Source organism: Pholis gunnellus, assembly GCF_910591455.1.
Source record: "Pholis gunnellus genome assembly, chromosome: 23".
NCBI lineage: Eukaryota > Metazoa > Chordata > Actinopteri > Perciformes > Pholidae > Pholis > Pholis gunnellus.
The window spans coordinates 7,616,402-7,639,887 of record NC_136550.1 but is presented as its reverse complement, the minus strand read 5'-3'; the positions used below and the strand labels follow the sequence as shown (position 1 = coordinate 7,639,887).

General features: G+C 41.5%; 1 protein-coding gene across 1 annotated transcript; it reads left to right on the top strand.

The window, feature by feature from the left end:
- Positions 1-16,630: 16,630 nt before the first annotated feature.
- Positions 16,631-20,067, top strand: caap1 (caspase activity and apoptosis inhibitor 1). Its single transcript, XM_079185178.1, has 6 exons — positions 16,631-16,794; positions 17,673-17,867; positions 18,811-18,895; positions 19,015-19,069; positions 19,181-19,248; positions 19,376-20,067. Exons 1-6 carry the CDS (start codon positions 16,690-16,692, stop codon positions 19,867-19,869), a joined length of 1,002 nt encoding a protein of 333 aa, XP_079041304.1. The 5' UTR covers positions 16,631-16,689; the 3' UTR covers positions 19,870-20,067.
- The last annotated feature ends 3,419 nt before the right edge of the window (positions 20,068-23,486 follow it).

Here is a 23,486-nt window from a genome sequence, read left to right as displayed (position 1 = left end):
CCTGTACATTTTCAACGGCCTGGAGCAAGTATCACAAACAGGAACCACTCTGTTTCTCTTAGAAGAAGAAGGAAAAAAAAGACTGATTGGTTCGTGGTCAGAATCAGAATAATGTCTATTGCCAAGTCGGTTATTCACCGGAGGAAATGAAAATACAGGTGAAGTACTGCATTCTTCAAGAACATAAATAGGATCGGAAAAGAAAAATTACATTTAAAAGATGAAACACTTTTTTATAAATATAAACTATACAACTGTTATAGAATGAGAGAGCTGTACAGTTTTGTGAATTACAGACATAATTACAGACATTTTTGATTAATCATATAATTAAGACACAAGTTACAACTCTTAATAGACAACTAGCTGTACCACTAAGTGACAACATACATACAGTGTGTCCCTGTCATGCCCTCCTATGACTTCGTTATGCACCTAAACCCCAGTGTTTTAAAGGAATAGTTCCTCATTTTGAGAAGCTCATTTCTTTTTGCCAAGAGTTAAATGAGAAGATTAAACCACTTAGTTACGGCGTGTCTTAGTTTAATTAATCCAGCTGTCTACACAGGCCACCTAAAGCCTCGTGTTTTACTTGCGCAATTCCCAGGAGGCGTATTTGCACGCAACTTTCATTACTAAAGTGGTTGTGTGTTGGGTGCTGCCAAAAACGCGGGTAACCTATGCTCAGTACGGTGCCTGAACGCATCCTGTGTAGACACAGATGGAGCTGCATGCTCTGCTGAGGTACTGCTTTTTGCTTTGTGAGCTGTGAAGACGCAGTACGGAGCTGGAGGCAATTAGCCTATAGCTTAGCATAAAGACTGCCAGGGACATTTACTTGTCATCACTGAAGGTTACCAAGCAACCAGGGGAGACACTGGCACAGACGCATTGATCTTCTCATCTAACTCTCTGCTGGAATGCGACTAACCAGGTTTTTAATAAGGGGCATTGTCGGGACGTCTGGCAGTTTGCTTTGCAAAAGGAAAACGTGTGAATTATTTTCCAGGAAAAGTTTTGTCTGGGTGGAACTTCTAAAATGTTCCCAATGCAAAGCAGTTCAAGTTTGTAATTGCGTGCGTATACCCGTAAGATACCGGGGCGTCCACGTTGTTGTCCAATCTTCCAATCAATAACAGCTTTAATCTTCTCTGTAGGCGACACTGATATTGGAGGTTAAATTCTGGACCATTCTGGTCGACTTACCTTCAGTTGGATCATTTTCTGATGCAGAACCCACACGAACCCCCGTTTTTTTTCAAGCAGAAATGACTGTCACAAAGATTGACACTTTAATATGCAAAGGGTTAAAAGTTCACCATGACTCACACCCTCAGTACCATTCAGAAGCTTCCAGTCACCCCTCGGTGGCCTCGCATGGTCGATTATGCGACTCTGCCCGTTGCTCATTCACACAGACGGGGACATCTGGGATGACATTCTGAAGCAGATGCAAAGAGTCCATTACTGTTGCCCCCCCCCCCCCTTTTCCCGCTGCCATATTTCCTCTGTCAGTGCAACCACGGCGGTGAGATTGTAAGGGGGGGGGGGTGACCAAGAGCTTGGCCTCGTCTCCAGTGCAATCTGCTTCCAGGACGGCAGAGCACGCGCGCTGGCATGGGCACGCATGCTCACACACACACACACACACACACACACACACACACACCGAGCGCAGTGCCATATGGCCAAGCCACATAATGAGGGTCATTAATGCGTCGGTGAAACGTGTGATTGACAGGTGGCGTAGAGCGCAGAGTGGCAGATCCATCCACAATAGAAAAGATGGAGATGACGGTGTCGCGGCCGCACAGGCAGAAAGCACATCGGTAGAGTTTATATTATGATGCGCCCGTGGCAATGTCAAAGCCTTTACCTGGCATGACCGAGCCATCCAAATGAGGCTCCTGATGAAATTGTTTGGATATTTATGTAAAAAGTCTAAGAAGCTTTCCTGTCCTCCTTGCACTGGAATATTATTGATGCCTTTATAGTCTTGTCTGTTCTGCTTGGTTTGAAGTCCTGTCATGGCTCGATATGATTATATTAGGCCTTTTTCCCCGGCAAAGGAGAGAGCACTCTCCGAAGGCAGATACCTAGAAATATATCAGACTTCCAAAGGACTTTGCTCTGTTCACTCAAACTGCTACGACTGAGAACAATCATGAAGACGAATGGCAAACTTAGCCTCCTTCTGAACTACATCTTTTACTAATTGGTGTTCTTTGACAGCAGCTCATACATTACTGTTGTTACATTAGTAAACAGGTGGAGTAACGCCGCACAAATATATTGACTTTTGAGGCAAACTCAAAGCTAAAATATTGAACGGTGTAAAAAAAGAGTTTATTTAATCTTTTCAGACAGACTGAAAGGCTTATGACTCTTTAAATTGTAATCCATTCATTGTCGAATGGGAAAGCTTTTTTTTGCTTCTAAGGCATCGGTTTCTGTTTTCGTTTCTGATTTTAGGGACAAAAGAGCTCCAACAGTCCTTGAGGTGGCTAAAGTATCTTTGTTCTGAAATTTAGTCGGAATGCAGAGATGGCTTCTGTATGGAGGATTACTTCACATGCCATTGGTGATGTGGGGATAAGACTTTGTTTGCAGCAAGTTCGTGTTAAATAAATGTTTTTTGAAGCCTTGAGCAGAAAGTGTTGAACTTAAAGGAATGAAATATAATAGCTTTTCCATTGATGAAATAAAATGTATAACCTACAGTTTTAAAAAAAGCTCACCTCCACTATGCTCGTAATCCATCTTCCAGCATACCAAGACTCGTAACTTTTGCAAAAACATTTAGTCCTGCTGTTTATTGGAGCAGCAAATCAATGTCTATGTGAGTGTCTGGCTCGTCTACCTGAACTTATTGGGCTGCATCAGTTATGACAAGTGGCAGACTGATGTTTTAAAGTGTTTACAGATGCAGATAAAACGATTGAGTGGTTATAAATCCCATTACTTTAGGCTGTATGAGAAAACAAATAGATGTGTCTGTGATTATACACAGCCAAGTTCATGTTTCTTCTTGTTAACTTGCAGGAAAATTGCAAAGCTCATAAAAGAATACACAGCAGTGCAAAATCAATAACACAACAAACATTAGCCTGCATTTGGATTTGGATTATTGGACCATTTCAACCATGCAGCCACTTTTTCACAAGTTTTATAGTGTTTTTAAATTTGGTTTATGACAGAGGTATGCTGTAAAAGCACTTAGTTCTTTCTTTTAAATTCTGTTTTGTTCGACAAATTCCTTTTTTTTAAATTATTTTCTTGTAGGGTTTGGGGAAAGAGCTTCACTACTACTGTGTAATCAATTAGATGGAGAATAGAAGAGAGAGTTAGTTACTTGTGGAGGGTTTAGAAGCAGAAAGACTCAACTATACACTGGCCCTAAAAGACGTCGTGTTTTTCAGGGAAACTTGCTTTGACATTTCATGAAATGTACTTTTTGTCTTTCTTACTCAGAGTTAGATGATAATATTGATCCCATTCTCATATCTAGAGGTTTGTTGTAGGCTAATAATAGGAAGCTTTAAAAAAGCATCTTTTCCAATTTGCCTGACTATTCCTCCACAAACTGTATTTGAAGAATCTGCATATTCTGGGAAGTTACTCTGCTAAATGACTTTTCCCTGATTATTTTTCTGTGCTACGGCTTTTTGAAACTACAACTTCACTGGTAGGTCACTTCATCAAGGTGGAGGGTTTTCAAAATGGTTATAATTGAACATTAAGCCAATTCCAATTGCCAACTAGAAGAAGTGGCCGATTGAGGTGTTTTTGATTGCAAGAGAATTGCAGGGCAGAGTTTAGTTGTAAAGCCCAGGTCTCAGCATGTGGGTCCACGGGCACATGATTGACATTTCCAAAGACCTCTGGAGCCACAGCCAGAGCCTAAAAGCTGCCGGATTTCCCGCCGTGTAAGCGACCCCCTTGAATGCCCATCAATGCCGAGGCTGTGTGTGTTCCACCAACACAAGGCATCTCCCGCTGTCATGGAGAGACATTAACAAGGCAGGTTGTGCCTGTCCTCTGCACTCAAACTCTTGTTGACTGTTTACCGCGGCCTCTCTATGCACTTCCTGGGTAGAGGTGTCGGACGTGGCATTGTTGCATCGAGGCGCCTACAGGAACAAATCCTGACACACGTTTTCCAATCTCGCAGTGACTGCTGACATTGCTTCTTTTTTTTTTTTTTTTTGCTGTGATGTTTAGAAGATGTTTTTTTTTTATTATTATTAAAGTACCTTTTGACAGCAATTCAGCCTTGTTGTGACTGAATTCATCAAAAACAATTATCTCTCACAGCGATCGGTTCCCACAGGTACACAGTTCAGCAGTGACAGTCATTGAGAAGATTAAACACTGAGTAGAAGTGGAGTCAAAGTAGCAGACCTCTCAACGGCAAAGTCAACCTGATGCCCCAAGTCTTTTTAGTTTTTTCCTCTCTTTGTCGAGCAGCCTTTGGGGAAATTAACTGATGAGATCATGCCGGCAACATGGTTGCTATAGCAACTTCACATATAAAGACTTGGGCTGGAGTTTGTCACCGGAGAGACAAAGAGGTGGCTGTGTAGAACGCTCACTGGAGAGGCATCAAAGGTGGAGTCATTTGCAACACAACATTGATGCCATGTTGTATTTCATCTTGTCCTAGCTGCAGTATCCCCATCAGATCCACCGCATCCTGCTGCAGGCCTGGCCCGGATACCTGCGAGGAAGGTTTTCTTTACGTTCCACTAGAATATGTCATAAATAGTGAAGGAGGCGCCGTATTTTTTTTTTTTCTTTTTCCATTTGACATTATGAACAGAATTGGAGAATACATCTTAACCCATCAGCAGTACAGACCTTTCCATCAGTGCACTTTTGTAAATTTCAGATAATCACTTTGGAAATAGCGTGAACTGTCCACCCGTGTGAAGTGTTACGGTGCGTTCCGTGTTGTTAAATTGCTGTGCACATATTGATTATATGTTCCGTTACTGGCCCCTTGTGGTTTAGGTCAGGAATGAGATTGCAGTGGTAAGTGTGGATACACTCTGTGTCACCTTTGTACTGTACAGTAGGCTGTACATGGTGTGTAGGAAAAAAGTAAATATATGAAAGTTGTAGCACTTATTCTTGACCTGTCCAGCTTAAAGGAATGTGAACTTGTATTGTGCTGAGCACTCTATCCAGCAGTTCTGCTACATAACCAATACATTAGGGTTTATGTGAAACTCTTTAATGTAGTTTATATTGCTGGTGATTTAGCAGGACATGCAGTACCTACTGCACATGCCAGCAAAGCACGGAAACTGATTTTGTTCTCTACTTCTTACAGTAGCATTCAAATCCTTCATTACTGAGATTGAGAATAAATGGAGAACTCTATCGCATCTAATGTGGTGAGGAAAAGAAATTGGACTGTTCTTTTAACAGCCGTCCTTTAAAGACATTACTTACATTCGTTGTACAATCTATTTTCAGTTCATGACCAGTTGAGGAGAGGATGTACCTGCAGAGAAGGCAGATTAAAAGTGATTAAATGGTGAAATTCATTTATAGCCGCAACAGTTGCGGAGGCTCTGCCCCTGATTTATGACTGTCAAAGCCCATCTTAATTTCGCTCTGGGTGACACACGAGATGAGCGTCAGCACTAGTCAGGCTTCAGGCTCTGACAGGAGAGTTGCAGCACTGTCTCCCATCTCTCACTCTTGCCTCCCACCACTCTTGATCCTCCTCTATTTCTTACCTCCCCTCTCTCTGTCTGTGTGACTTTTAGAGGAGAGCGAGTGAGCGTTGTCATGCTGAGCGAGGCTTGCACATCTCTATCAAGTACGAATGCCCTCTGGGAAGTGTTTTAGGGAAAAGAGAGATATTTTGGACGTCTTTCTGCCCATCCTCATCTCCCCCGGTAGACACTGCCAATGGGTACAACTAAATGTGCATAGGGAGAGCATGTTCACAGGAACACACAGTGAGACTTTCAAAGCCAGATGCTGTCATTTTGAGACTCTTGAGGAGACGCACTCTCCCCTGCTCTCTCTTCACATAGTAAACACACACACACCAGACTCTCTCCACCTCTTTTTGTAGTCGGTGCAGTGCAATGCCGCGCTCGGATCCAAGCTTTCTCGGAATAAATCGAACCTGGAGTTGAATGGAGTTGGAGCGAGAGCGACAGAAAGTTGGAATGTCACCTTCTCTGCTCCTTGGCATCTCGACTGGGGGGGCCACGGAGAGTGCAATGGGGCACACTAGGGGGCCCCTCTGAACCTTAACCTCGGGACAGATGGCGGGTTTGGACCCTTGGACCTGCTAATGAGCAGGTCATGCCAAGCGGTGTAGGACACAGGGACATTAGGTTAGGATGCTCCATCAAAGCCATGATCTGCCATTTCAATGGCGTAATGCCACGCCCATCTGCTGAGCGGATAGTAACAGTACAGTAGCGAATTAGGACCTTCGTGCTGGACGCTTCGAATGTTTTTTTCTTTTGAATATCGTACGTCTGAGCGCGAAAACGAGATGCTTGGGCTACTGGTCAACTCTTGAAATTTGGTAAGCAAATTTTCCCGGAAGCGCCACCTTTTTGAGTAGCCTGTGCTACACATGAGGTCACATCCAGTGAAGTGTTATCAGGTTTGTTAATAACCTCGACTTGGACCCTTGTAGCCTGTCAATATCTGAAATGTATGCAACTGTATAAATGCATATTTGTTGTGTGTTTATCTCTCAGATTAATATGCAGATTTCTAAAACAAAATCAATATGGGCTATTTCAGGTCACGCTAGAGCCAAAATGCTCTTTGTTAGCCTTCATTTGTGAGTCTTTTCATTTCAACAGTGAGACAGAATCATGATCCGCATTCATATCCGCCCCAGATATTGATCTGACTGTTGGGCTCAGATATAGAGCAGTTTTATCTGAGCTAACACTTCAGCTCCACTGTGAAGAATAGTGTGAAACGGCTAATATTGGTGGGAATAGACAGGCTGCATCCTGGGAGCTCATTTGTAAAGAGTACAGGTGTAAGGAGAAAGAGAAGAGACAGGTAGGAACTTGTGATGGATGATGAGGGTACACAGTGGACCAGTGACAGGAGAACATCAATAGTTAAAGCATCAGTGATGTATTGCATTTTGTAGTTTTGCAGCACTCAGTTGAAGTTAAAGGTAGTTTGGGGATTGCAGCAGCCCACACCCAGCGCTTTGCTGTGTCATATTTAGGAGGCGTGATGCATTTGAAATGGTATTGTCAGGCATAATCAGTCATCAGCCTGCTCACTGGAGATTTTTTTTGTTCCTCCAAGCAAAGAGCTGAAGGGCGGCTGATAGACAGCACATGACAGACCCAGGTCCTGCCTATTTGATATTCCCCTATAGTGTGTGTGTTTATGTGTGTGTGTGTGTGTGTGTATCCTGTTAGGTTTTTCTCAGCATGCAAACACACTCAATGGCACCTTTAACAACCAATGTTAACGGTTGGGAAAACTTTGGGCCCCTATTCACTCCCTTTGCATTCCAGCATTATGTTTTATTCCATTTTTGAGCAACAAAATCAGACCCAGCTCCATACATTTATTTCTGTATGGATTCTTGGACCTTATCTAATTGAAAGTATGTATTTAGGTACAATCCTGATTGTGCGAACTGCATAATGAAATCACCAATAGTACGTTTTCAGCTTTATCTGAGGGGGGCTGTTGGTGTTTTTCTGTACATATTTAAGAAAAATTATGTTAAACAAGATGAGCCTAATTTAATTACGGCTTGTTTTAACTTGTCTCAGAATATACAACAGTCAAATGTGGCATATCATATTCATTAGTATTTCATTTATGTAAATGCATAATTCTTCAACCAATCCATTTTCAAACCAGAACAAAATGAAATTAAATGATACTTAGTGTATCATTTGAAATATAATTACTTTTGTTACCAATTGATCTGCTGTTAATGTCACTGAGCCCACTACTACTGCTGTACCACTACAGACAGACGGTGCTTTGAGCTAATTGCTAACGGCAACATGCTAGCATGCTCACAATGACAATGGTAGCATAGTCACCAGTTTAGCTTAGCATGTTAGCAACATTTTCTAACTAGCACTGAAACACAAAGTACAGCTGAAGCTGATGGCTAAATACATCCATAATGTAAACTGAATTATGGCACAAATACATAAATGCGTTCACTACAAATGATCTAAGTTAACACTATAATGAGTAAAATGTATTTAACAGGAGTGATATATTGTATAGCGAATAAATCACCTTTAAGGTTCCTTCTTTATGCCGTGAGTCAGCCCTGCACGGTTCACACCAAATTGCACTCAGCCACAGTCAACACTTGAATCAAATCATTTGCACAATGCTTAAGATTGTTGCAGAGCCAATCGGTTCAATTAAAACGAAACTGAGAATGTTACGCTAAAGTTAATATTCATCATAGAGGGACTATTAATATACACTTGAGACTCACAAAAGACATTTTGGCCGAGACACTGACCAGACTCCTGAGTAGTCACTCCCATTTTTCCGTCTGCACGGCCTCATGGGAGGAAAAATCATTATTCTCCTCCACCGCCTAATAGGCTTCCGACATGCAAAGATTCTTAAACAGCAATCCTATAAATAAATATCTATATATCATTCCGTTTTTTTTATGAACACATTTTTTATTTAATTCCTTTTGAACAACACCTCTCATGGACCACCAGAAATTCTTGTCCCAGCATGACATCATACTCGTGTTGAACTGGAGCCTGCCGCTGCATCATTGTTTCTGGGCAGCAAAGAGGAGCCAGGCTCTGTCTACTGTGATGAAACAGTGCCATCTATGGTAATAATAAGTGTAAAACCTGTATTTAATGCAGACCAACCCATGGCAGCCCCCTTAAAGCTTTAACACATATCTTCCTCTATAGATATACTGAAATGGAATATATATATATATATATATATACATGTGTACACACACACACCTTTCTATATATGTATTTATCTGCCCCGATTCACATTTCGTCTTAGAAAGTCTTTAAGAGATAGAGTGAGGGGAGGAATTGCTCCAAAAATTAGTCATGGGTAAATCCAGGGCTTATGTGACTGTAAATATTCTTCTGACAGTTGGAAATATCTCTAATATGTCAGGCTTGGCTGCTGTCAGTCATACTTTGAGGCTGCTGCAAACGCTTGTCCCTTCAAAGCTAACTTGGGGTGCATCAAACTTTCCGATGTTATTTCCAGCATTCCTGCCTGTGAATTTGTACACATTATAGTATGACAATATTTATTATATGCTGCATCTTTATTTGATTACATGCTGTTATTTTTAAGCAGAAAGGTGATTGTGAGTTGTCTTTTTTTTGTATTTATTTAATGTGTATTACCATTAAACATGACAGCAAGGATTTAGAGTATTTTCTTTTTTCACTGATTTTTTTTTAGCTTAATTGCTGAAAATAGGGAAAAAACATAATTTTGCGTGTTCGTTACAGTTTGCTATTTTAAGCACAGGATAAGGGTTAGGGTTAGATGATTGGAAGGTCCTAGAGCCTAGGGAGTGGGCTCCCGAGTATCTAGGAACTTGGGAAGAGGTGGATATCATTAATGATCTCACTTTAAATCACATTTATGAGACAATTTGTCTAATTTCAAATGAGATTTTAGAGAAAATGGTGCATTGTTACAAAATAATTATAAAACAGGCTAATAGCAGACCACCTCAAGGTCTCACTCTGAAATAACCAGGACATTCTGATGTAGGATTCTGAAATTAAAGCCCTTCAAAATCTCATTCATGAGACAATTTGTCTGATTTAAAAGACCAAGAAGGCCAAGAAGATATGTCCAGGCTGAACACATGAATTTTCATTGATACTTCTTGCATGAAATATTTTATGAAATGAAAGCAGTTTCTGCCTACCTCACAGAACAAGTCTGCTGTAGACGGAGGAATATCAATAACGCAATGTTTATTTATCAGCAATGCGATAAACCCTTCAAAACTAAATACATTCCCAAATGTAAGCATGCTGACAAGCTAAACTGAGACCGTGAGCATGGTAAACATTAGCTGCTCAACCTCAGCACACTGTGTATTAGCATTGTCATTGTAAACGTGTTAGTGCGCACTTGCCTGTGTATTCGTGCTGTATTAGTGACAACTGTCCAAGTCAACTAGCCAATTCAACAAACAAATATTATGTTGAGTGGATGTCAAACATTTTGCATTAAACGTGGTGTACATTGTTACAGGTGGCGAAACACTGGGATTTGTTTGCTGTTGTCTCTCCTCTCAAATCCGCTTTGTCTTTTACGTCAGGTAACCTTATTGTTATTCCTAGAAAGCTGCTCTGATTTAACCCTTAAGAAGGCAACCAGGGTGGTTAGTAGCCTTCAGACGATCTCAAAGCAAGAACAAAACAATGATCTCATCCCTCTCAATTCACACTCTCTATTAAATGAGAACGGTGTGGGCACAACCTGGGCTGAGTGTCCTGGGAACGAACCAGTGCCTGAGGATTCTGGGAGGCTAAGGGTTGACCCTTTGAGGGCCGAGATGCTGTCAGTTTCCCACCCAATCTTAGCCCTCAATTACTGAATCAAAGGCGAAAGGAAGACCAAATCCCATCCTCTGCCTGGTCCTCATCTTACCCTGCTACCCGACAGGCTATCGCTCCCTGCCTGCTCACGCTCGCTAACTCCCAACGCACGCGGAGCACGGCTCCTGGGAGCCTTTGCAAGTGAGCTGCTGGTTGTGCTCCAAAGAAGCTTCAAAGTTCATTGCTCTTTCTCAGCAGGGAGTGCAGATGGGGTGAGTTCCAGATATCCTTTTCCCACACAGTCCTTTACGTGTTGCTGATTCCTAAGCTGCTCCCACATGAACGCGTGCAGATGAGACACGTCGGTGTCGTTTTCATCCCACTTCCACTCCGTTATCTGGCTGCCTGTCCTGTGAAGAAATGCACTGTTTTATCTTATTATTTAGTAAACAATTTCAAGGCTTATAGCCTGAGTAGGGAGCAGCTTATCCCAGCAGGGGAAAAAAAAAAAAATACTGTGGTGACAGCTGGAATATGAGTATGACTGACATCACTTGACTGGTTTATGTGAAATGCACACCAGCTGTGGAAAAAAAAGCCTCTTTTTTTATTTTTAAGATGGATGTTCTTGAGATGATTTCTGCTTGGGATGGAGAGGAATGAAGCGTGGATTTGCTCCAACTCTCATGAGAAATGATAAAAGTCAGTCTCAGTTAAAGTAATGCATGATGGTGTTTGGCAAACCGCATTTAAGAGTTTGAGCGTAAAGGGAGAACATTATGGAAAGCCATTTACATGCCATGCCATGCTACCTTACTTATGTCAGTTACTGTTTACAACTCGTGATATTTTATGTGCAGTAAGCGAGACGAAAATAAGGACAACATGAAACAACACTCAAACCAAAATGTGATTCAGTATTTAGCATGTGCGGGTCATTTTTGACCTCCGGAAACCGTAATTCACAAAACAACCTCAACTCAATATTGACTGACTTGCTTGTTTTCCGGAGCTTTCAACCACACCACATTGACTTTGCTCAGTTTCCATGGACACTTCTAATCCATGTTCACGTCAAGTTGAGCTTGACAGTTCATTCTTGGCTTCCAAGTTGCGATTCGGTTAGACAAACAAACTCACATACTGTTAGTAATCAGTGTGCAACTGCAAAACCAATGTAGAATGAGCATCACTGGATTACATTCTACATCATCGTCTGTCAATCTGTCCCGCATACAATTTCGATTCAGTGCAGGAATGGCAGACTCCGCCGCAAAATATAAAGAGAATATATGAAGTTTTTAGTTTCGGGCTCCAACATTTTAGGGAGGTGAGCCAATATTGACATTGCCAATACTTCTTAAATTTAAATGGGAAATATTCATGTTATTCCGTTGTTTTCACTATATACCAATGACTCCAAAAGAACTTGTGGAATGCTGCTGTGACACCTCTGTTTGCTTGCACTTACGGGGATGACGTACTGTATTTTCACCGTGTTGCATTAAAAAGATGAAATGGTTGGAAGTAACCCAGCTATGTAATCCTGAACAATTATAGAGGGAGAGTAAAATACTGGTTATTTGCATTCAACAGCTTTTAGTTTTCTCCTTAAAAACGACTGATAGCACCACATAAAACCACTGAATAACGGCACTAAAGAACCAATCACTCTCTTTCTGGCTCAGGATCACGATGCAACAGCTCTCCTGCTTCCCTCATTCGGCATGCTGTTAACTTAAACATCAATTGCTCTCACTTAAGCAGCAGCTTCTCTCCCCGGTGCTGCTAGGGAGCTTGTTGGAGGACTGCAAAAAACAAGGCAGTGTGTACACAGTTGTTGCCTTGAGTAATGAAAGGCAGAGATGTGTATTAAAAATCTATTAACTACCTCGCGCTGATTTGTAGGAGAACTGCAGCTCATCAGGAACAGCGGTCATTGTTGAGCGAAGGTTGTTTGAATCAGGTGGGATTCAAAGGCAAAACAGGAGAAGAGAAACACTTACAAACCGTCTGACATTGTTGCCTCCTGGCTCCTACTACTCAGTGTACACTATAGCAGAGGCGTCTTTAAAATATTCATGAGCCCACTGAGGTTTGAATTAGATATGTTAAAGTGCACCAAGTGTACAGCCGTGTTGGAATAAGACAAACAAGTGGGAGCTTCGAGGGGTTCTTCGTGATTCAAACTTTGAGACGCTACTGCCTCGAGAACATTCAGGAGAAGCTTCCCAAGATTGCAGTTAAAGTAGATGAAGAGTGTAAATCTAAAGTAGTTCAACTTCGCCGTCCACCGGCGAATAAATGAATGAAGAAATTGCGTTGTGAGGTCCTGACAAAAGTGGCAAAGCAGATTAAGTTAATAATGTACAACAAAACATAACAAAACAACTAAATGTACATGTTCACACTTTAAATAGCACTAAGAGGACTTGGACGTGTGAAACTGTCATGTTTACAGAAGATTGTTTTATCAACCGATGTTCGTAACGTTACAATCCTTCAGATGTTCATGAAATCACCTTGTTTTTTTACTACTGTTCATGGTCACCATTTTGTCGGCAACAGCCACTAACTGAACTTTAGACAAGGCAAGTCAGTGGTGGATATATTGGTTATTTCAAAAGAAGCACTTCTTAAAAGTGGAGAAGAGGAGTTCTTCAAGACAAAATGTTGTGCACTGATTAAAATGTCACGCCCACTGACAACTGATACCTTAGTTAAATTTAATTGGTGACAAGTGTCAGCCTGCCGCACAACGCTGTGTAAGGATAATTGAAACCTATAAAGCGAACTGTTATTGGGGGATGACAGTTGAGGAGGATACTTACTGAAAGCATAGTTAGAGACACTGGACAGACATTAAAATGGGCTAAATTAAAACCCCTGCCTGCAGAGATTTTATTTCTGCATTTTTTTAACTCTTGCTGTGGAGCTGCCACGACGCTTCCGACCACAGGAGGAGATTCCTGGAAGACTCCATCTCCAAACCCTTCAGTCACGGGCTATTATCTGTACAGCTGCAACTTTGGACCAGTGTCATGATATTAAGGCATCTCAATGCCAGTGGTCTCTCAAGAGACTTATTCTCAAGAGGACTAAGACGTGAGATTCTGTTAAGTAGGCTCAGACGTGGCCTTGGTTAGATTCGTGTGCCACTTTGAGTGGAAACGTGTGCGCTAGGTTGGTCAATCGACCTCCAGCTGTGCTGCTGTACCACTGGATCACTACTGGTAGCTTGCTTTGAAAGACGCAGCAAAATAGACCACATGACAAATTCCCATGTTGTCTCAGCAATCGGGTGCCAGTGAAATAAGCGGGACGCATCATTGGACGTTTTGAATCATCAAATATCGTGCTCACAATCCCAAGCGATATCTTTAATTACAATGTTTAATTGCGACTTGGCATTTCTTCAAATCTTGAATAAAACGTTGCATTTGCACTTACAAACCGCTCACACCTCACAGTGGTAAAAAAATAAGTGTTTTTTTTAATATTTCGGGGCATAATTAGCACCAAACAAAAAAGACAAAGCTTCAAAGCAAAGCATTGTCTGAGGCTTAGTCTCAGGTATGTGGCAACTGAGCCACAGTTAAAATGTACAGCTCCACTCACAGTTGACAGAGAAGTTGTCACTCTGCACCGAACAATCCCACTGTCAATACGTGTTGATTTGTCGAGGGCGGGTGTTGATTTGAGAGTTGTCTTGTTCACACATAGCACTCATATGGCTTCAAGAAAGGTGTTAAGACGTGCTGAAATGAGTAATTGTGATGAGTGTGGATGTGAACGAGCACTAGAATGTGGTTGATGTGTGTGCTCCCAAGTTAAATGAACACAGATTTTCTATGAAAATTGTCTGGAAGATGTCTTATTGCTGTAAGCTGTCTGTAATGATTATGCACACAATGCGATATATATTTAGATATAAAGTGCGGATTCCGAACGGAGGAATGTTGGCAAATCATTTCTTTCGGGGTTTTTTTAAACATTTTCCTCCTACGTTGAGTTTGTTTTCATTTAGTTTCTGATCCACTTCTGTTCTTGTTTTTTTTTTTCTTTGTCTGTTTTCTTTGGTGTGAGCTCCTCTCGCTTTTTAATCTCTCTTTAATTCATTCCAATTGTTGCTTCTTCCTGTGATTCATCGTTGTACTTGCCTTTTGCATCTCGACAATCAAATGAGAGCAAAAAATAAAGCAAAACCATTGAACTCACATGCTGCACATCTCTTGATTAGCCACACTTCCTCCTCATCAGACAAGAGATCCTTGATGTGTGTTCAACAGACAATCTATTGATTGTTCTACAACTATTTCGATACAAGCAGCCTCTAGTTTATGCATGTGCTATTGTGAACAGACGTGTATCACAAAACTCTGCTACATAATGCTAAAATTGGTTTAGCTATACGTCTCCGAATTTACACACTCATGTACAGACTGTGGTTGTTTTTCGGGTCCTTTTCATGGCTCTCAAATGCGATGTCCCCTACAGCAGCGCCTGCTCCATCATTGCCCTTTTAACGAGGGGATATCCAGACACATGGGAGCAGATGTTGCAAAGAAAATACATTTTGACTGTGATTGTGATCGATGCTCACCTCCTACCATATCCACTGCATAATTTGGCGGATGGCATCAGGATAACAACCTGCATTATGTGGAAGACAGCTGTCGCCATGGCGCCCGGGCAGCCATTGCATTGGCTCCCTCCTCCTTTTTAGGCAGAGGCGGGTAAGCCAATTAGAGTGATTTACGACGTGCTTGTGTCGTCACCACCTTGAAACCCGCGTCTCGGTCCAGCTGAAGAAAAATGCATGGCCACCTCGGTGGTAATAAGGATGACGTACTGACGAGAGTTGTTTATTAGTGAAATGTAATGCAAGTCTGAGATATTTTTGTTCTTTAAGTAAAGTTAATAGATTGTTTAGGGGATATAAGGATATAAGGATCTGTGTTAGTTATATAATTTATGAATGTTATATTATGATATAAAAATATGTGCCTGTCTGAGGATGTCTATCCTTCGAATTCAGTCTGAAGTGCAGTGATTTGTGATCATGTCAGACAATGTGATCGTATCTGTGAAAAGTATCTTTTGATACCAAATGTAAATATCCTCAGAAATAAACCTCTCTGCCACACATTTTACCTTTGTAAAATAATAATTGCACTGTAGCCATCGACAGTACATTTTCATGTGCCTCTTTGTTCTGCAAACATGTATGTGTCATTATTATGTGACTATAAATTCCTTTGTAAATTCCTTTGAAAGAAACATGCATTACCATTATGAATAGTGCTGTCTGATTTAAAATGTGACAACCTGAGCGATGTAAATGAGCAGCGGCAGTGTGTATCCATGGAGGTTTTCTGCAGCAATGAATCCGATGAAATGGTGAGGCAGATGGAAACTACGAGATGGCAAGACCGTGTGAAAAACAGGAATAGGACTTGTGATTGACTGTCACGAGTAATCCGAGCAAGCTTTGAAGTGTAAAATGTTGATGGGGATACAGTTTGAATGTATTTGCACTTCCATCAACAGCTTGATGGGTCACAGGAACGGCACATCAAGGCTCACTCACAGATACAGACAGTATAATACAGCATCAGACTGCCAGTCTTTGTTGTTGTGGCGGCCAGAAAGAGACTTGTTAGCTAGAATATGGGAACTTTAAGCTCCAGTCACTAATTAGGCGTATGGGCATATGGTTATAGTCTAGCACTGCAAAGCTCTTGCAATAAATCTGGTGGTAAATGCAGTAAATGTTCTCCACGTTTTGAAACAATTCTGAATTTGTCTACAGATTAAAGACTAAGTAAAATACAACAACACTACTGAACCTGTGGGATAATAAAGAATCGATGTTGATTAATTACATAACTTAACAGACGTTGCTGCGAAATATATGTAAGGATGTTCCGTTTTTCTTGGTAAATTGAGAAATTACAGAAGTGCAGCACCGCCCCCGTCCAGTAGGTGGCGGTAACTAAAAACAACGGCTGCTTTTTCGCCGACACCAAAATATGATGTCGTCGCTTGCTAATGACACATTTATCCCCGCGACATTCAACTACTCAACTTCAGCAAGTGAGCTCGCGAGTAAACAGCTTTCTGCAGAAGGGCCGGCGTATTTACCTCGAAAATGCTCAAAAAGAAATCAAGTAGCACTGAAAAGAAACGGAAACACTTGCAGTCTGACGAACGACACGAGAGCAATAAACGCAGAACTGCAGAATCCAACTTGGAGGTACGATGTTCAAGCTAACGCTAGTTTCATGCTAATGTGGTGTTTTGTTTGGCTGTTCAAAGCAACGTAAACGCACTCCGTTGACCCAAAATATATGGATACATTTCCTCAAATAATGACGTTTGAATTGTAACTTTTGGCTTGCTGTGGTTGTAGTGTTTGTTCATTTGAACCGTTTGTTTGATATAAATCACGTATTAGCTGTCAGATAACAACATTCATGTTTCACTTGTATTTTAATGTAATAGCGGTTCTGTTTGTTTGGTTTTGAGACTAATTTAACCCCAAAACGAAAAATGGGTTTTCCTAACCATGCGACTGGTTTCGATACTGTCAGGGCAGTAAATACTGCTAGCTAGCTTGCTGTTTTGTTAGCCTTTGGGTTTGTGTTTAAATTAATATATAGTGATGTTCTACTTTTGGCTTTGCCAGCCTGTTTACAAAGAGCGCTTGGCTAGTCCAAACACGGAGGAATTAATCAGACTTTGCTACAGATATCTTTTAAATATGATGTGTTTATGTTTTCATAGGAACAAGCTGTGTCCCATTTACGGAAACGATATATTAAGCTTTATATTAAACAAAAAAAATGGAGGTTTTCCCCAGGATTAAAAATGTCACATTACATTCAGGTGATAGACATAAAAATGTACGTAGATTAAACTGACATAAACATTCACACAAGGAGGACAAAATGTCATAAACGCATCAGTGTGACCTCATACACAATCACAAACTACAGCCGCTACATAACTCCCAACACGACAGGAACTCTCTTTCACAATAGAACGACCACAAAGGAGTCGGAGTGGTCACAGTTTGTTGTCATTCATCAACCTTCCACACTTTTTGAAGTAAACACTTTTTTTTTGCTAAAGCGGGACTCCAAGGATGAACTCGCTGACGCGGAGCTGGACAGGATTGGCAGCGACATCGAGGATGGCGGACTGGACCTCAGCCTGCCGTTCAAGCCGATCACTGCTTACGTCGCCGACAAGCGGGAGATGCTGGAGCAGTGCCTCCATGTGCTGGGGGAGAAGAAGCTCCGGAAAATGCTGCCCGATGAACTCAAGGTGATTGTGTTATCGTGTCAACATGTTATGTAATGGTAAACTCATGAAATAAGACAAACGGTATGTCTATAATACATACTCTGTCTTATTTCTATAAGACATCCTGTTTGTCTCATAACAATGTAAATTCTTTCAGTGTTTGAAACCCATGCGTTTTTCCATTGCTAAAGAAATTATCTAACGGCTATTGATGAAGGAGCATTTGTGGACGAGAGAACAGAGGCTTACCATAACCAGCCTGATACATTAGCCCTCATTTCTCAGCGGCTTCAATGTAGCTTTGGACTTCCTTATGTGTTGTCTTCAAGGTGTCTGTTCACCACACACCTTAAAACATATGTCTCTCGCCGCCACGCTGCATTTTGACTGGCATTAGTTTGTGGCTTCATGGACGTCATTCTGTGCTTTGCCAAGTGTTGTCTTTCAACATTTATGGCCACATTTTGGACTGTTGGCTGCATTCCAACAGCAACAGCGTTGGCTGAAAAAGCAACAACACATTGAGCAGTAGTGATCATTTCATGAAAAGGTTTGTTCCATCTTTTTGTAGGCATATATTTATTTATTATATTTTATTTCTTTGTAACTGATTGAAAGTCACCATATTCACATTTTAGTTTTTCCAGATCACTTCAAGAATTGCTAGTTAGACAGTTACTGCTGTTAACTATTGATCTATGTTACTGTGTTCAGTCGCTGGTAAGATTGTATCTATAGCTATACATTAGCTATAAAGCTGTATAGTAAAAAGGCAAAGTTAAGTTGATAACTTACCTACGTTAGTGCCAACTCTAGAAAGCGTATTCATTTCTTGATTTAAAAAGTGATGATGTATATCTAATATAGATAGAGACGTGATAGCCATAGGCTTCTGCTGTTTGCTTGGGAGGCTATTAAAGCAACCCATCATAAAAGAGACTATTAAACGCATTATCGTTCACAGGACTGTAGTTTAGAGGAAATCCAAAAGATGTGCTGGGAGCAACTGGAGCTGGTCTCGGAGAAAAATCTTACGCAGATCTTAGCGGGTAAGACTTGAGGCCCGTTTGGAAAATGTTTCACAGCTGCATACTTTCTGGAAAGAATATATGTTTTGCACAGTCCTAATATTGCAAAGAAATCGTTCACTTAAAGCTCTTGTTTACAGGGGAAGAACTGACATCTGGGAGTAACGAGGAAACAGAAGAGACCTCGGAAAGCCAGTGAGTGAACAGTTTGCTGACTTATTCTGGGCACAGTTTCTGAATCAAAGTAGTGTGTTTTTATGCTTTCCTCATACTTTTGTGTTTGTTTCCCTTCTTTTTTTAACCCAGGCAAGACAATAATGTGGACTCTACATCTTGCCTCAAAGAAACTGCAAAAGCGGAGGACCCTAAGCCAGGTAATTAATATGTAACGCGCCGAAAGATAACCCCCCCCAGGCACTCAACTTAAAACTTCAAAGACAGAATCAAAGCTACAAAAAGGGCCATTTCACATGTGAGATCTTGGTGTAATGTTCTTTCCAGAGGGCGTCGGTTCCGGCGAGGAGAGCGACGTCCTCAGCATAAACGCAGACACGTACGATAGTGACATAGAGGGACCCAAAGAGGAGCCGACTGTGAAAGCTGCGGACGGGGCAGCGAAAGTAGCGGACAGCGGCAAGGAAGGAGCCCAGCCCGTTGTAAAGCCAGGCCCGGTCAATCCTGAGCCCCCCGCAGGCCCCCAACCGACGGAAGCAAAGAGAGACTTCCTGAGCGACATAGACAAAAGCGTCAGTGAGATTTTAGCCATTTCGTCCTCTTCAAGCAAAGAGGAAGCTAAAGAGCCGAGTGTGCCTCTGCCGGCCACGGACGTCGGTTTGCCGGTTCAAGGCGAACCTGTTTCAAGTCGCGCGCCGGCAGCGTGTCAACCGTCAATTCAGCAGCTGGAGCTCCTGGAGCTGGAAATGAGGGCGAGGGCCATCAAGGCCCTGATGAAAGCAAGTGATGGGAAAAAGCCTTGTGTTGCAAAGAATGTGTAGCGTGCCTTATTTGTTGTTGTCTGAATGAGTTTTTCAACATAGGACTGATTTTCTTTTCTTAAGCCCCTGATTTATTGTTCTAAATATACTTTTCAAACCATGTTTACGCCATATTGGAATGGTGTTCGCCGATTGTTTCATGAAAATGTAATACCTCAAGCTGTGTCCTACAGCAACTGAATAAACGTCTTCTGGGATGATTAAGTCATTGGTGTTTCCAAATGTATTCTTCTCTCTGGTCACTAGATGGCAGTGTTAACTTGCCGTGGCGCGTTCAAGTCCAACGTGCAGAAGGGAGAGCAAGAGACTATTTTATCTGCTCACATTACAGTCAAACTGGAAAGACGGCATACAAGTCTTCTTCGTTACGATGTTAATCAGTGTTACGGTGACATTAGTTCAATATTGTGAGAGCATCAGAAATGTTGTGTGTGTTGCTTTGCCTTGCCAGTCAAAGTAGGGGGCAGCAGTGTCGTGCTGTCGTTTACAGTAGAAAGACACACCTGCAGTGTTTCTTCACTGTACACCTGCTTGACTTGTCAGGCTGAAGTATGCATAGTAAGAGCATGCACTGCCTCTCTCTCTCTTTCATATTTGCATCTTCTAAATGTTGAGGTTGGTTTTTCTAACAGATGAGGCAAAGACAAAAGAACCTGCCAGAGATACTTTAAAAATGTTTGCGTTCCATTCGTCTAAATGTAGCATCTTTGCTGTAATTTATTCTGAAGCTGCTTTGTTCTGGTATAAACTGTACGACTCTGTGTGCAATTACATGCAGATGCAGAGCAAAACGTCTCTGTACCCCACTACCCCGAAAGGAGACAATGAAACGTGCGATAAGAAGCCAATTGCCTCCTGGGTATTTGCATTTAAAAGGGTTATTTCACAGGAGTAATGAGGGTGGGGGGGGTTAAATGTGTCCCTATTCTTGTATGTGCAGGTATCTTTGTACTCATTGATTATTTGAATATATGTCCACTTAATAACATTTGTAAAGTGCTCATAGTGTCTATAATTGGTGAGTTTGTATCTGTGCCATGCTACTGCTATTGGAATGCCAATTGTGATTTGGTACGAGCAGACAAATGGCTTTTTAAGCAGACACCAAAATGAGTAGCCTAAAAAAACAACAGATTGATGGAGGTGAGATGATGCTGTTTAGTACTGATTTCAAATGAACCGCGTGATCCATGTTCAAATATTGAGGTGTGACGCTCTCATTGAATGGTGCTGTTATGAAAGTCAAAAGCAAGGTTGTGCAAAACGTTTCTGTGCTCACTGCTTCATCTGTTGAATATCGACCAAGCCTCGTTTGCAGTTCTCTAATATTATTATTATTATTACTTCAGGGTGGTTTAAACTCTCAAACTTTTTCTTTGTGAAAATCTCTTAAAACTCTTAAGAGACACTAGGTTTCTGCAAAGCCAAGTTTTCTAGATGGACTCTTAAAAGTGTTGCAAAGTCGAATTTAAAAGACGTGATTGTGCGTCGATCGTCCTGTGTGTTCACTTTGTAAATATTAAGAGCGTTCAACTTTTTGTTCAGTTTTTAGTCCGTCTTTGGGTCTGTTGGGCCCAAGCTTAGGTTCAGAATTAAGTATCTCAATTACTGAATGGACTGACACCCACAGTCCTCAGAACGTGAATAATCTCACCCTCTTACTTTTCATCTAGCTCTGCCAATAAACGGGTAAAACGTCCTCTCGTCCTTCACGTCACAAACATTTAAGGTGAAAAATGAATGGCTCAGGTCCCGGTCGCCTCAGCTGTACTTCAGGCATTATAGTGTTGCGTGCAGCGTGCTTGACATGCAAACATAAACGCCGACTTAAACATGCAAATATTAACACGCTAACGGCAGTTACCGCGCTAATCTAGGTTTGCTGTACTTGAAGCCGAGCAACGTGCATGCTTGCCGTGCTAACATGCTACATGATAGCATGTACATGCAAACGTTAGGGTCTAGAAATACACATAAACTGCAGTATCCTAGCAGTCTGCTCCAAGCACAGCTGTACATGTAAATACAGCACATCTGGATGCTGACAGATGACAGCGGAGGCTGTTGGATGTTGCTACTCGGCTTGTCGGGCTCTGCTCTCCATGATCTGACAAGCTGTGAGACGTTTTAAGAATTACAACATGGCACAACACTGTAATTCTTTTCTTTTTTTTTGGGAAACGGTGGTAAGATTGAATGACGAAGTCTGTCTTTCTGATTTGTATTAATCCAACAATTTAGTTTTCTTGTGTGCGGTGAGCATTACAGCCTTGAGCCTCGATAGGAAAGGTTCACTGTCGTTGCTGTTGCTAAGGCAAAGTGAACCTGCCACTTCCCGCCCTACCGTTTGTTTTGGTGCACGTTGCTGCTATTGTGATATTTACAATATTCTTTGTTGTTTTTTTTGTGCTGTCATTCAGTATTTTGAGAATTAGGGTGAATTTCTCTTAATATTTGTGCTTTGTTCTTAGTAGCCGCAGGTAGAAGTTGCTGGAAGCACAAGTTGTGAAAAAAAGACAAAGAAAATGTATTGAAAAAAAAATGTTTTTCCAAGAACACATCCTGTTTGCATAAATAAAATGATTCTCTTCAATTTCCCTCTAGCGTCTCAGTTCTTTGTGCAGCGAGACATTATGAACCAGCACCTCATGCTGACAGGCAATAAATAACTTAGCACCTCTGTATGACTAAATGAATTGATTTCCCCAAGCAATGACTCATCAGACACATTTCATTTCCTTCAAGTTCCAGCCAGTGTTTTCCTTCAAGTAGCAGAGATGTTTAATGTTGAAAGTAGTTTGTTTCGATTAAATTTGCAACTCTGTATTAAATGCTGTTGCGTTGGCAATATTCATGATTGCCTTCAGGAATGATGGCGAGACGACTTGTACACACGCCTCTGTTGATTTCTGGCCTTTTCTGTTTGAGATTTCTCTGGACTAGATGTGGTAAGTCATCTGAATTGTGGCCCTGGAAAGATCCTTCTGTTCCCTGTTGTGTCCTCTGTAATTATATAGAACATAATGACCATTGTGGTAGTTTCATCTCATCTGTTCACCATTCACTTAATTTGCAGGCATAAATGCTCGAGTCATATGCTTGGAGGGGGCCTATTTTTTTTTTTGTAAAATGTGAAGTGGGCGATTGTACTCTGGTGCTATTGAAAGAGAAGAGCTCCCTATTATTTCTTTTTGACTCGCACTCCAAAATCCCTGAAAAAGATTTGAACATTTGATATTCCACTCCTGTAGTTTCTGCATTTTTGAGAGAATTCCTCCCCTCCACTGACTCCTCTGACATCTGACTTTCAGATCCCATGCACACTCTCATCGCATGGGTTTCCTCCCCTCCCCTCAACTTCAGGGTCTGCATTTAAATGGTGCATTAATGCCATCAAACAACCATTGAGATTCTGTCAGGTAGACCAGCAAGCCAATAAAGCCCTCCTCCTCCTCACCAACATATTCTGGTCGATAGCCTCCAGTGAATATATTTCACCGCTAATGGAGTAAGCTCAGTGTAAATCTGTAATGCCGTGTGGCTTTTAAATGCTCGTGTTCTCTATGGTTCGTCTTCAAGCGGTAGATGACTGATTCCCACTGAAATGAGTATGCAGA

Coding starts and splice junctions, on each gene's coding strand:
- caap1 (XM_079185178.1), top strand. CDS start 16,690: ATGCTCAAAAAGAAATCAAGTAGCACTGAAAAGAAACGGAAACACTTG. Junction 19,070..19,180: donor GAAGAGACCTCGGAAAGCCA/GTGAGTGAACAG, acceptor TTTTTAACCCAG/GCAAGACAATAATGTGGACT. Junction 19,249..19,375: donor AGCGGAGGACCCTAAGCCAG/GTAATTAATATG, acceptor TGTTCTTTCCAG/AGGGCGTCGGTTCCGGCGAG.